Raw genomic sequence first — 15273 nt, 5'->3', positions numbered from 1 at the left:
AGACACAGCCGCGTGCTCTTGAGCGGTGTCGAACCCACGTCCTTTCGAACGTCGCGCAGACGTTCTCACCACTCGGCTACGCAGCCGACAATTAATGAATCAACTCTAATACAATTGTCATAAACTTTATTTTTGGCAGTGAAAGTATCACAAATGGCATTAATTTGTTGTAATACTGGCACAGTGATTTAATTGTGTCATTGTTGCTTACCAGTATCTTTAAATACAACTCTTTTTCCAAAATAATGCAATGTTTAAATACTCAAGTTGCGAACAAAATCATTTTAAGGAAGCTCATAAAATCACAAGCATTGTAGATTATGATCAGGTTAGATACTCAGTGGTAAGGTAAAGGACGTTACGGTAGTTAATAAAAAAAAGGATATAGAATCTATAAAAAGGATAATAAATCTATATGACAAGCAAGGTATCTTGGGATGATATTGGCTTGACAGATTACTCACATGTAACCAGTCACCCAGATAATTGACTATACAACCAAGCTCTGTTCCATCACACCAGATTTTGATTACTTAATGTAAAAAAATAGTTGAAAAATTACTTTCAGCATTCGTAATACTGGTATGCTCTGGAAATTTTTAAGATTACTTTCAAAGTCCGCTTTCAAAATTTTGCTTGTAATCTTGAATTTCTTGTTAAGAATATTCCAGATTTTATTTAATCAAAAATAATAGAATTTTAAGAAAATATTAAACTCAAACAACAATTTCTACAATAAAATGAGTTCACCATTGTGCAGTTTGGACAAGAAAAAGAAATCTCCTTCAAATCCGTCTAGAAATTTTGGGTTGGTGTTATTTTTATCTAATTCATAGTTATGGATAACTAAACAAGTAGTCTGGAAATTTTTTTTATGAAAGTCTATTCACTCTGCTTTATTCTTGTAAACATGATATGTTTTGCAGATGAGTGTAGAAAGCAAGAATTATGACAGAGTAGCCTATTAGTGCACTATTTTGGCCTAGTACTCGGCTCGGCTTAAATAATACTATTAGCCAAGAAATTATATTGATTAATAATCACTTGCTTTGTTTGCTGAGGCAGACTATTTATGTTGAGTTATGCCATTTTCCAAAATCTGTTTCTATGCTTTTTGAAATCAAGTATTAGTTCATCTATCATAGTTTATTCAACCACTATCAAACTTAGCCAAATAAAAGTCTCAAAATTGTATATTGATATTGAACTTCAAGCCATTGCACTGGATAACATACCTAAATTTACTGGACAGATCTTGTACCATTCTGACACAATTGAGTAACTTGTTGTTAAATGAATGCAGAATATTAAAAATTAAGGGGCTTGTGCGTTTAAGCCACCCATGATTTTATGAGAGAGAAATACAGGAGAAACATTGCTGATCACCAGGCAAGAGCGGTTTAAAACCTACTAGCACCAAAACTAAATTATAAATTGCCTTACTTCACAATTTGAAGAGGCACTAAAATCTAATCGTTTAAGTGTAGGGTGTTTTTACTAAATTGTAGAAATACCTCAATCAATTTTCATGTCAATCGGGTCATATAGTATTGTATATACTGAATAAAATAGAATGGAATAAATGAAATTGACAGCAGACTAAATAATGTAATTTGCGCAATTTAACAAAATATTCTAAATTTACTCACATTGATAACTTCTAGTATTGTATAATGTATATGTATATTTTTCTTCAGAAAACGAAGTATGCCTTTTCGGAGTACTGAATATGCAAAAGAGCGAGAAATGCTTGATGACTTTGAGCAGCAGATGACTTCTTACAAGACCCATTTAAAAACATCGGACTCTCCTTCCTCTTCAACAGCATCATCTGCAGATTATTCTGTAGATGGACTGACTTCTCAAATGCTGATGGGTCCTGTCAATTCAAGATTATCACCAATGCACCACCCTCTTGGACAAGTTTCAAAGTCTCGATCTACCAAAGGTAATATTTTTTCAAATCCAAAAAAATGTAATGGAATAGAATTTAATCAAAGCTTTTGTAAATTTTATAGGGCTAAGCTAGAAATTGAATGATGCTAGTTGAGCCGTCTATTTAAGACATTTGTTTAAAGCAGGGCACTGGAGTGTGGAGTCAGGTAAAAAAATGTACGACTTCTCAGTTTATAACTGGCTGACTCTGGACAAGCCAAATATCCTATGACTCTAACTCCACAGGGCTTTGGAGTTGGGAAAAAAATATACGACTCCTGTGATTAAAACTGGACAACTCCGGACATGCCAAAATCCCTTTGACTTCATGACCCTGGTTTAAAGTATTTGTTCACTAGACAGTTTGCACATTTGTAGACCATTTCTGTGAAAAATAAGTTTTGGGAAGATGTTTTAAACATTGTTGTAGTGCCTCCACCAGATGACATGGAACTCATTTCAACCATGATGAAGCGAATCACACAATTAGAAAAACAAACTGCTTATTACAATAAAGAAGTAGTGGAAAAGACAAGACGAATTAAAGTTTGTGTTTGAAAACTACTGTGTTTTAAATTTGGTTGCTTCTAAACCCAATACAGTACTTAGTAATTATCCTCATCCAACTTCGATTTTATCCCCACTAGTGGGGGTGCTCGATTCTTTCCTGGCAGCTGTCTTGTCTCCTATTCTCTATCTCATTCTGTCCATCTCATCGTCCTCCTTCAGTCCGACTGTGTCTGCCTCATTCTTTATCTATTCTATAACTTCCGGTTCTATCTTCTTTTTTAAATGTCCTCGTTTCTTCTTGCCATATACTTTCAAAGTCAATGCCTTTCAAAGAAAATTTTCTTCCTACCTTCTTAGTAAATGCCCATACCATCTTACTCCATTTGTCCTTGCAAGAGAGAAACATAGAGCAGATAATTACATATACTGTTGTAGTTTGAGACGTATATTTCAAAGAGTTAAATGTGAAGTAAAAATGATGTTTTCATGTTGGGTTCTCTTAACTTAAGTGCACGATACTTGTAAAATAAAGAAATTAAAGAAAAATTTATCTTGTAACCCATTTTTATGTAAAAATTTATTTAGTTCTTTTCTATAAACTGCCCTGATTGTGCTCAGCTGTATTGAATAACATTGCTTGATAAAGACTTTTTGATTCATTGAAACTTATTATATATTTTAGATTCTTGAAGAAAAACTATCACTATTAAGTAAACAACAGGAACTTCGACAAACTCAAGATCCTACCAGAGCTGAACAACTCGAGAGTAAGTGTCACCAGCTTCAGCAACAAGTTTATGAAATGGAGGTAAGTGAAGCTTTTCTATACTCATTTTAACTTGGTACCAGCGTTTACATATGCTTGTTTGGTGCTGTAGCTGAAGTATGTAGTATTTGTACTTATTTCAAGATCAAGTTGGATGTTGCATCATCCACTGATTTCTATACCAAGTTGATGCTACCGTGGTAGAAATCACATTATTGCATCATTTGCTTTAGATTTGAAGGCAAGGAGCATTTATGCCATCATGTTTAAATATTTTTTATCATTTATATATATATTATATATAGTAATGGATGAGCAATTGCGTGGCCATTTAGGCAAATGCTCTGAAACAGCCATGCGTTAGAATCCAGAATCTGTAATTGGTAAATAGCCTCCTAAATTGCATTTCACATCATATCATATATACAGACTACAGTAGAGTAGTAGCCTACTTTCACCAGTTTAACTATCAGGCCTTCTTGCATAAATTAGTTTTAGTGTAGTATATATACACAAAGTGGCATTACTTGATTTTTGTGTACTGTACAATATCCACTGCGTTTTCAGTTTATTTTTGGAAATTTACTTCACAATCACATCCTTAAGTCCTAATTTAAAGTTTGTTTTAAGTGCCTTGTAGTGTTTTTTCATCATTTTTTTAATTTTCTAATAAAAACTGGACACATATGATGCTTTGGGTTTTTTTAAGTGTTTTTTTGGGTCGGGTAAAATACCGACAACCCTGCAGTAAAGTAGGCTACACTAGAGAGTTTCAAGTTTTAAAATTGGGACGAAATAATTAGGAAAGTCGTTTTCTCTTGCCAAACATGACCTCAGTGCTATTGAATTTTCTTTGTTGCATATACTGCCTGCATACCTTCTTAACATGCAATGAAAAATTACTGTTAGACTTTTTTTTTTGTCAAAACGCGGCATTTACAAGAGCAAATAACATCTTAGCCACATATTTCTAGACATTTTTAGCTGATTATGGAATGGTGTGGGTTGGCGAACAAAGCGATCCTTTTTCTGACAACTACTTGAAAAACGAAGATAACAGCTTTCCAATTGCTCCTGTTACAAGCACCCAACCTCAGTCAGGTAACTACGTCTTATGGAAACCTGTAAGGTTGTATACTATTCTTTGATTATAAGACTGTAAAATCAAAATTGACACTTATTGGAACAATTTTCACGTTGCCAGGTTTGACTGTTGGCAGTGCCTCAAACTTTAATATTGACTACGACCTTGTTCTTCGAAACATTCACGACTTAAATGTTATTGCTGGTGAGGGGGAATCAAATATAGAGAAAACAAAAGATGGTGCTCGTTTAAAGGTACGACTTTGATCATTTTATATCATGGTGAAATTAGTTGATCTACTCCAAAACTAAAGAGCCTAAAATACAAATACTATACTCTTACTCATGGCTCTTTATTTTTTGATTAGATTGACCAAGCGTTCCAACTATTTTGCTCCCAAAGTTATAGTTTATCTTCATGGATTTCAGTGAAGTTTAAAACCAGCAAACATTGGACACTATAGGGTTAGCAATTGTGTAGACTCTTTCCAAAATAAAATGAATTCTCTGAAGCCCACTCTTTCTCTGGTATTTTAAGATAACAAGTTGCCTTCTTAAATCGAATGAATTTTAGGTGAAAGAGTCTGTTCCATTGACCTTGTTTGCGAATGGGATCATGATGTTTAACGGGCCATTTCGTTCTTTCAATGATGTTACAACCAAACGCTGTTTAATGGATATCATGGACGGTTTCTTTCCAACTGAACTACAGAAGCAATACCCGGATGGCGTTCCCATTCAAGTAAGCTTTCGAAGGTTCTATTTCTTCAATAAATATAATTGTGACAAATAAAGTGACTTGCGTTCTTCTGGTGACTATAACATGGGTCTCACTCGGCATAAAATCATAAAAAAAAATCATAAAATTTATCATTTTTTGAAAAAACCATAAAATAGTCATAAAATTTTACCTCAGTCATAAAAAATCATAAAAATTGCAGCTCATTTGATTTGGTGATTTGAAAAAGTTAATTTTTTATGTGGACAGTTTTCAAAAGCAGAAGTGGTCTTGGATACCTACTGGTACCTAAAAGTAAAACTTGTTCATCTAGGATCGAATCCCCCGTGCTTCACCGGGACAGAATAGTGAAGCCGCCCATCCAGCGAGTCGTAAGAGGCGACTGATGGTACTCCGCAATAGTGGCCGCTTGTGCGGTGCTGGGGTACCCACTCTCGAGTTGTATGGAAATGGTCACTGCTCTTCCCGGGCTCTCTAGCACAATGCTGGAGTTCCGTGGCATAACATAATATTATGTGACGCTTTTCTGTATTGTAACTTATAAGTACAATAACTTATTGTAATTTATAAGCCTACAACCTACATCTACAATTGTAACTGTTTTTTATAATTGTAACAATCTTTTCTGAATTCGACACAAAAATTCAAGAAGCCCTGCTTATCAAATCTTTCAATCCAACACTTAACAGTCAGCTTTTTGCCGCAGGATTCTCCTATCTGTTAAACGTCTTTAATTAAATATCACATGTTGTGCCGTTATCAGTTTTGTTGCGTAATCAATTCTCTAGCAGTTCTTACTTCATTGTAGTACAAATCATTTCTCAAAATGCTTGACAAGGGCTAGATGTTTAGCCGAAAACGTTTGCAATTTTTAGTTATTTTTCCTGTGTATCATGATAAACGCCGTGTTGTTGCTTGGTTTCGTTTGCTTATGGTATATTAGTTAATAATCAAAATTGCGTGAAATCCCTCCCTTAAGTCGCTGGTATCTCGTCAGTAATGTGGATTGCTTCCAAACTTTTTGACGAATGTAACTTCAGTTAAGCAATATAATGTGGCCGGTGCAAAAGCATAAAATAAGCAAAAAGATCATAAAAAAAGCCAATTTTTGTCTAAAAATCATAACAAAAATTAAGATTGTGGAGTGGGACACCTGCTATAGGCTACTAGGTTACTTCTTGATGTTAAGGATGATACCTAGCTTTTATCACCGACGTTTCTTCAGTCAGCACGACTGACTTTATCAGGAGGCTGGAACAGGTAAACGTCGGTAATAAAAGACGAAATGTCGGTAATAAAAGCTAGGTATCATCCTTAACATTAGGAGGTAACCTAGTAGCCTATAGTCACCAGAAGAACGGAAGTCCCTTTATTTGTCAAATGCCTGGTGAACAGTTTCACTCTATTTTTATAATTGTGACTGTAATTTTTTTAACTCTCTTTGTCTGAAAGTTTGACATTGTGTAATGTGCATGAGAAGGATTGAAGAACGAGTCAAAGTGCTTGATAAAGGATTATTAAGAGGTTCAAAAATTTTACGTTGTTAAACTTGTTATGCTTGTCGTAGGTATCTGACAAACGAGGAGTCGTTTTCAAAGATCCGAGATTAAGCAGGTCATTCCCGGGCGTTGGAAGAATCTTACAGGAAGGTCCTTCAGAGGATGATGGCACAGCGGCTGGTGATGAATCTTCCTCGAGCACTTCCTTGCAACAAGTCGACACCACATCCACTAGCACTTCAAAATACAATCAAGGTATAGGCTTTGCAATGTAATAGACACAGGGCTGTTGAGAACAATTTGAGTCCGGTGTCAATGGGAACCCCGACCCCCTAAACCCTACATTTTTATAGAAAACGACAAGACTCTAAAGACTTTTTCCTTGTTGTCCCTCACGGAAAGATTCCTAGCCCTTAAAATTATACTGGGCCCAAAAGTAGGCTACCCCCTGTCCATGCTACTGTGTAAACATCGGTACCGGTAGGCTTACTATGGTAGCCTATATGCCAGGGATGGGAAACCTGCTGTTTGGGAAAACTGAAACTATTAACAGGGTCTTTGCGACATAACAAAATTACGTAATGCTTTTAAAAAGGCGGAAAACCAACCACTTTAAGTGGTGTAAGATGCAAAGCTACCTGCTCTGATTAGAGTGGTAAAATACAACTTACTATTACCAGATGATCTTTAAATTTGCAGCAGAAAAGCTATTTTTGGCTAGTTTAGAGACCGCCGCTAGTCTGTTACATCTATCCTAATATTTGTATAACCACATCTGCTACTGACACATCTGTTAACTCATCTTACTAGAGGCAAAATATTTGTCTCTGTTTTTTATAAAAAGAAAATATTGTTTAACCTTGATTTGAATGAACTATTTTTACCATGTTTTTATTTTGCATTTAAAATAGAAACTTTTGCGCCTCGCCGATATGATCTTATCATTGATGCGGCCCGTGATAGTGAATAGGTTTGACACCCCTGGAATAGGCAAATTAAATTAATTACATAACGCATGCGTGGCAACTTTTGCATTGTTCAGGTTTTGTAAATTTCAAAAAGTGGTTTGTTAGAATAGTACGCTTACTACAATAAATGGTACCACGAAAGAGTGCTCAAGGCCAAGCGCAATGCTAAGCAGTGCTAATTCAAGTAGTAGATTGAATCACTATTATCAAAGTAGCCTTACCTATACAGCACCTTCTGACGAACCCACAAAGGGCGAAACAGGCTGTAAACTGTGTAAAGATTAGGCTACTTTAATAATAGTGATTCAATCTACTGTACTAGAAATTAGAATATTTTGAATGTACATTTTATTTCAAATTTCACAATTCTTTTAGTTGATGGACATGAAGTTATCAGTCAGTTGCCGGGAAAACGTTTAAGTGTTGAACAGTTTCTTCAAAATCTTCCTAAAAATGTTATTCATGACGGGAAGGTTGTTGGAATTAGATCATCAATTAAAGATCATTTAACTGGAAATTCTGCTCAAGCGTCTTCAAGCAATAACGCCACTGAGATTGTTGAAACTAGTACTGTACGAGAAATGCAGAAAAGGTGTGTATAGCCTTCATGTTGTGTCAATTGTTGCGACGGGGAATTTTTGGTGATGTCAGTGAGACACTCCTGTCGCACCCCATACGTCACAAAATTAGTCGATCACCTCATCAGAGACCATTACTGCATTTTGCACTAAAATATTTGATTTGTCAAAGCTTTTTGGATAGCAAATAACGAAAGTTTTAATGTTAACGAAAACAGATGTTACATTTAGGAATTTTTCAAAATATTTTAGCTTGTTTCCAAAGCGTCACAGTAACGGTATTACGCGCTGAAAAATTCTAGAGATTTTTTGTTATTGAGAATTTTTTGACTGTTAGCCTACCTGTAGAAAGTTGTGAAGTTTTATGCAATTAGGCTACATTATCATCATTACGGTACTAGTTTCATCATTGAAACAACCCTATTTATCATTTAACCTTTGACGTTGAAACCTGTTTTAGCTAGTTAAAAAGTATAAGCCGCGATCGGTTCGGATTAAGCCACGTGGACTTGTTGCCTTTTGAAAAAAAGCAATACTTGATTCTTCCATTTTTCCTATCTACTTTTGGTGTTTCAGGATGAATATCCCTGCTGAAGCAAGGCCCATAAGCGCTCGAAATGTCACCACTATTCGCGTGAAATGCGAGAATGGGGCAAAAACTTATATATTAAAAATGAAATTCACTGATACTATTGGAGACTTACGTAAATACATCGATGGACAAAGGTAACAATTTACTTTCATTATAGCCTACTTATTGTTTGTCTACCAAGGTCAGGCAGGCACCAAAGCCTCATGCATCTTTATCGCTTTTAGCGCTGCTACGTATTTTAGACATCTGTTATGTTTGGCACGTAGCCTAACCTAACCTATCGTTTTCACCATGATGGCCAGAAATGAAAACAAACTGAACTGAATGCTCACAAGTTCAATAATAATTTAGTCAATAGAAAACGCATACGCAATGATGTTCGAAACAGCTTATTTAATTTTTTGTAGTCTACTTGGCACATACGGACACAAGATCACATTTTCGACCCCGCCTGCTTACACTCTTGGTTTCACTTGTTTTCACAGACCTCGGCACAAGACACCATATGAAATAATATCAACTTTTCCCAAACAAACTCATTCGTCCAATGGTAAAACGCTGGAAGAATCTGGTCTGATCCCGAACGCAACTCTACATTTGAATCCTAAAAAGTAGCCGATGATGAAATGCTTCGGCTATCTGCTTTTTGACATCTTTGCGACATATCAAAACATACATGTCCTGGCTGTGCACTACAAGTTTAAGTAACTTTTCCTCTTATTAGTTTTTTGAATGCGTGCAGTGTGCTTGTGACTCATGGGAGATAACCACAGCAAAAAAAGCTTCAATCTTTTGATTACACGTGGTGGGCAGAAGGTCATAAACACATCCTAGCGCAAAAGTTTTACCCAATGTCTACTTTACCCTTCATTTATTTTAACCACAAATCTTTGGTAGCCTACAATCTGGCTATCCAATTCACACCACCATCTCAAAAAGCGTTTTTTATCCAAGGTTGTTGTGCAATCACTGTGGTCCAGTATTGTAGTTGTAGCTCCAATAAATTTTAGTGAGGGTTAACTACGATTGCTTGTTTTTGTCAGGAGACTAATTTCAGCAGCTTAGCCTACCTCGTTTTTGAACTTTATGGTCTATTTTTTTACTATTTTGTTATTACCGGTACCAAATTTAAGCTCCCTGCTGAACAGGAGCCTGTCTAGTGTCTATACTCAGGCAGCAAAACTAGTCCGTTTTACATTGATTTATCGTCTTCAGACGTTGAATCAATGTAAAAAGGACCAGCTTTGCAGACTGGGTAGAAGCGTCTAAATGTTATCTTGAAAATTTTCAATGAATTTTTAACTATTGTAAATTAAACTAATTTTTGTATTTTGTGGGCTTGTTGACGTGTAAGTTGGCTACTCTGTAGGCCTAGGTCTAATGTCGATACGCATGACCCAAGAATATCTAAACTAGGGTGTTGACAGAAAGAAAGTCACTCAGACACTCATTAGCCTATAGCTTATGAGCAGTTTAGTCAAATCTATTTAGAGGCATTGTCATTTAGATTAAAAAAGGGGGGTTTGCGACACTTTTTTAATATCTTAAAATTGATTCAAATATTTTTTTCATTGTCATTTAGGTTTGTATTAATCTACGCATGTAGCCAGTCTACGTTGGGCATTGACTGTAGGTAGGCTACATAAGTTGGCTTAGCCGTAGAAGAGTAAAATATTTTGGGGGGGGCAAACAAAATTTTGACAGCAGTAATCGGAAACCTTTTAGGTAAAAGGGCCGTGAAAGCTTGGCGACATTTTTTGAAATGTTATTTCTGTAAGAACCATATAGGACAGGTCTAATGCTTTAACACCTAATATCAATCAAGTTTATTTCGGTATAGCTCCACATTCATTTTCAATGTACACATCAGTAGATATAACAAATCGCTGTTTTGATATGGAAACTACACCATGGAGGCACCGAAAAAATCATGCGGTTATCTAAGTCAAGGTGCCCCACAATATCAGTTGTATTAGACTTGCAAGTTAATTTCGCTTTGTGTTGAACTTTTGTTGTGTTTGCATCCATCTTACGAAAATGTCTGGGCGTGGCAAAGGAGGAAAAGGTTTGGGAAAGGGAGGCGCTAAGCGCCACAGAAAAGTCTTGCGTGACAACATTCAGGGAATCACCAAACCCGCTATCAGGCGACTCGCTCGTCGAGGCGGTATCAAGCGCATTTGCGGCTTAATTTACGAAGAAACCCGAGACGTGTTGAAGGTCTTCCTTGAGAACGTGATTCGCGACGCCGTCACCTACACCGAGCACGCAAAACGAAAGACCGTCACCGCCCTCGATGTCGTTTACGCGCTGAAGCGCCAAGGACGAACCCTGTAGGCCTACGGTTTCGGCGGTTAGAAGGCTCATCAATGACAGCAACAACAAATTTGCAAGTCCTTGATACAAATCCAAAATATTAATACTTGCAAGTCCTAATACAACTGATATGTAATGGCATGTGAGTTGTAAAAGTGGGGTCGCGAGTTTACTGAAGATGAAAAAAATAGCGGGGTTCTGGGGAAGGTCAAGATTGGCTACAAGTATTAGTTTGGTTGCAAAGTTGGTGACCAAGACAAGAACTGGGCACCTCACATCTGCTGTAGGCTACCGTCTGCTAACAACATGATAATGTTGTTATTTTCACTTGCAATTAGGCTACTGTGTTGATTAGCCTACCTGTATTGTTGTAAAGTTGTAAAAACGTGATGTGTTGGAAAAAATCTAAGGCCAGATTTGAATTCAGCATGTCCACATTAGTCTAGTTGAACTTGAAACGAGCAAAGAATAAAAAATAAGTTGTAAAATGTTGCCCAGTGTAGGCTAATTTGGCCGAGTGGTTAGCGCGTTGGTCTCGCAGTCGAGAGCCTGCATGTTCGACTCCAGCCACCCGCACTTGCTGTTGTTTCTCTGGGCAAGAAACTTTACGATAATTGCCTCTACCCAGTGATCGATTTCGAGTAATTGGTAGTTAGTAGTGAATGAAAGAGCAGTTTAGAATAGAAATTCAGAATAACCTTTCACTGCAATTTGCAGTGTAGTGTGCAGTAGGCTACTAACAGTGGTCCCTTGCTACAATGTTTTCCCTTGCACGGTTTCGTTGATTTAATGTGTGTGACTTTGCATCCATTATAACGTAAACATTGTTGACTTAATTTGCACATGCTTATTTAATCATCGATCACGTGCTATTTCAAAGTTATCTAACTTACCCAAGCAAGGCTCGGTTTCCTCTGCAAGCGAAACCAGCTTACTTCCATTACGCTCCACGTAAGCTGGTAAGGGCCCCATAAAATTCATTAGCACAGGGGCCCCATTTGACCTTAATCCGGGCCTGCATACAAGTCCTTTATGAACAAATCATGAAGAAAATAAATGTATTATTGCCGTTTTATAATGTTCAAAGGCAGTCACGTGAGATTGTTTCGTCGTGCAAATTTTGTTCTCTGCGGAGCTAATCAATTTGATAGAATGCTGCGCTATTGCGCCTTTCCAAGTTATTTCCCACATAAAAACTAGCCAACGCGGCTTATTACTTTTTCATGTGACGCCAGTGGCGTAGCCAAGGGGGGGGGGGGGGGGGTTTGGGGGTTACAACCCCCCTCCTTTGGCACGCGTGTGACGTCACGGTATTGAGAATGATGCTTTCAGGCTAAAAAAAAATTGCCTAATTTTAAACAAAATTGCATTAAAAGAGCGAGTTTTGCCAATACCAAACATTCAAACATCTCAGTCAGGAATTAGCAACAAGAAAACACAGAGACTTAGCTTTATTTCAGAAAAATGCCGAAGAAAACATAATCTTATCCTTTTGCTATGCTACCGGACAGCACCATGTTAGAGGAATATTCGTACCCACATTTTTGTTGAAAATGCTCTCAGAATGCACCAAATTCAAAGTAATTTTTCAAAATTTTCTGGGGGAGGCCCCCCAGACCCCCCGCCGCTGGGTGATCAAAACTCCCCCCTTTCAAAATTCCTGGCTACGCTACTGTGTGACGCTATGTGTATAGTCTACTGTAGCCTACTACCAAGTAAATTATTGGACATAATAATCGGACATAAGTTTGTCTGCTTGACTTTTCAGCTTCTGCTGCTTGCAGCTTTCGTCTCTTTCGCCCTTCAGCCCCACTTTCCTTTTTCTTTATATTGGTTTGTTGCATGGTCTGCTTTTGTAATTATTTGTAATTATAAAGGGCAAGTACAAATTAAATTACAAAAAAGCCTTGGTCTATAATTATAATATATAGCCTAGGCCTACGCAAAATGTTTTCGTAGTCTTTTACGTACGCCTAATAGGCCTAGCTAACTTAATTACAATTCATCTCAATAGAGCGCTGTGTTGATGCAACCGTCGGTGACCGAGAGACCCGTATAAGGCTACGGGTATTTTCGTGGGATATCTGTGGATAAAAATAAAACAACCTAAGTCCGGCATTTTTTCAAAAACTATATTAATTAATTTAAATTGTCGCCGACATTTGTTGGCATGTCGGCGGGTTTTGTGACCGTTGGGTTGTATGCTGACTAGAGATTGAAGAAACTGATAGCGAATCAATCCCAACATTGGTGTGTTCTACCACGAATTGCGTTCATTTTATCTGTTTGACAACTTGAGGAAGTTAGGTAAAAGTACGGACGCGTTAATGACGAAAAATAAATGATTGATTGATCTTAAATATGCTTTTTTGATGCGTATAGGCTATGTTGAAGCGCGGGAACGTTTAATTATTTTTCTCTTGTATTTTTCGTCATTTCGGTAGGGTGGCAATTGACTAGTAGACCGTATGGTCGTCTCGTTGTCGGCACTAGCGTACGCAGGGGGGGCATTGAGCCATGGCCCCTCCCCTAAAATGTTTTAGTAGTTCACGACGTAGATTAAGGCATTTAATATGTTTTGGATTGCACTGTCAAAGCAATTAACAGTGTTGTTTTTATTTTTTTTCCGATCTGAGGAACTATACGGTGAAGCCATTAGCCTATACTATACCGAGATTAGCTCGCTTTCAAAAACAGAGAAGTAATGTAGCCTACTAGCTGACACTCCTTCTGAATACTACCGCAGAAGCGTATTCTTATCCTTTCTTAGACGCTTGTCTTCTGCAATTGCGAGAACGATTCAGCTTCCAAACAACTATTGTATTTTCACTTCAATCTCTGCTACCGAAATATTGTTCAAGTCGACCATTTCGAGGGCTAAATAACAGAACGAGCTAAGTCCATTTTTGCATTTTTTGTGGTTAGATACTGGAAAGTGTTTCTCAAGCTCCATATTTTTACTGACAGAAAGAGCTAAGTTCTAGCCTGAACAGGTTTCTCAGAACTGACTGCTCATTTTAAACTAAGTCCAGAGGGCTATACGACACAATGAGCTATTGCTACATAGCTCATTGTGCCGCTTCTGCATCTATACCATCTCTATTGACAAAATGAGCTAATGTGACATAGCTCATTTCGTCATCATTGCCGACTTGGCGTCACAGGTCCAAAATATAGCCACATAGTAAAAAGAGTGGTTTGACTCCAAATTTGAAATTAAAATTTTAAAGTTTTAAAATGCCATTTTCTCAAAACTACTTTTGGGTGACTTGGCTCGTTCTGTTATTTAACCCTCGATTTGAAGCCATTGAAAAAAACGTTAGCACGTACACCTCTTTTCTTTCATGTGGAAAAGATTCGCTCAAAATAGAATAATTGAGATGGCAAATCCATTGGCGATACAGTTCATGTATACCTGATAACGTTATTGATGTTTTCAAGGCCGCAGTGGACCTAAAAACGTTCCCCAACATCGCAACGTTGATACAAATATTTGCAACTATACCAGTGACAACAGGAAAACAGCTACGAATGAGAGATCTTTCAGTACTTTAAAGTAGGCTACATAAAGAATTATTTGAGATCTACAATGGGAGAAGAACGTCTCAACGGACTGGCATTATTGTACATTCATCGGGAGTTAGAGCTAAACTATGATGACGTAATAACAGAGTTTAGCAAGAACAATCGACGATTGGACTTTGTCTAAAATTACTTATTTAATTGTGTACGTTGCGTTTATCACCTTGGTGCAAACGCAATAGCCTAGATTCGGGGTTTTCGTTTCTAATCAGGTGAATTTAGTCCCAGCACTCCGGCTTATCATTATTTTGCTCTCACCATTATTGCTGGACGATAATTAAAAACACTATTGTCTTTTTCGTCATTTTATCGCCCTACGTAAGATCTCATGCATTATGGTTTTTACTTCTCCGTTTAGACCTACTATCATGCTTTTCATATTCAAAATCGGTAGCCTATGTGTTGTGTACAGTGACATAGCCTACGGTAGGCAAAGACCGGGAGAGTCTATATTTCACTAACAAATAAGCTACGGTACCACCTTGGTCAGACTATAGAGTAGCATAAGTCAACTCTTGATAAAATAAGTCAAATTATATCGAATGCCCCCTTCCCCATGGAACAAAATCCTGCGTACGCCACTGAACGTAGCCTACCCTCAATACGCGTAGTTCATTGGGTTTATTAAGCCAACTACGTCGTCTACGTAAGGCATTAAATGCGACGTTAAAAATGTTATATCGTATCGTTTGTTTTCAATACAACATC

General features: G+C 37.2%; 2 protein-coding genes across 2 annotated transcripts; both read left to right on the top strand.

Moving 5' to 3' along the window:
* The first annotated feature begins 664 nt into the window (after positions 1-664).
* Positions 665-10002, top strand: LOC145783314 (UBX domain-containing protein 11-like). Its single transcript, XM_082595160.1, has 11 exons — positions 665-808; positions 1698-1948; positions 2366-2481; positions 3128-3253; positions 4186-4312; positions 4416-4549; positions 4869-5036; positions 6601-6787; positions 7876-8092; positions 8655-8804; positions 9156-10002. The coding sequence occupies exons 1-11, from the start codon at positions 741-743 to the stop codon at positions 9283-9285; spliced, it is 1674 nt and encodes a 557-aa protein (XP_082451286.1). The 5' UTR covers positions 665-740; the 3' UTR covers positions 9286-10002.
* Positions 10003-10707: 705 nt separating this feature from the next.
* On the top strand, positions 10708-11004 carry LOC145782804 (histone H4-like). Its single transcript, XM_082594567.1, has one exon. The coding sequence runs from the start codon at positions 10708-10710 to the stop codon at positions 11002-11004; it is 297 nt and encodes a 98-aa protein (XP_082450693.1).
* The last annotated feature ends 4269 nt before the right edge of the window (positions 11005-15273 follow it).

This window comes from Aplidium turbinatum, chromosome 14 (genome assembly GCF_918807975.1).
Source record: "Aplidium turbinatum chromosome 14, kaAplTurb1.1, whole genome shotgun sequence".
NCBI lineage: Eukaryota > Metazoa > Chordata > Ascidiacea > Aplousobranchia > Polyclinidae > Aplidium > Aplidium turbinatum.
This window is presented reverse-complemented; position numbering and strand designations above follow the sequence as displayed.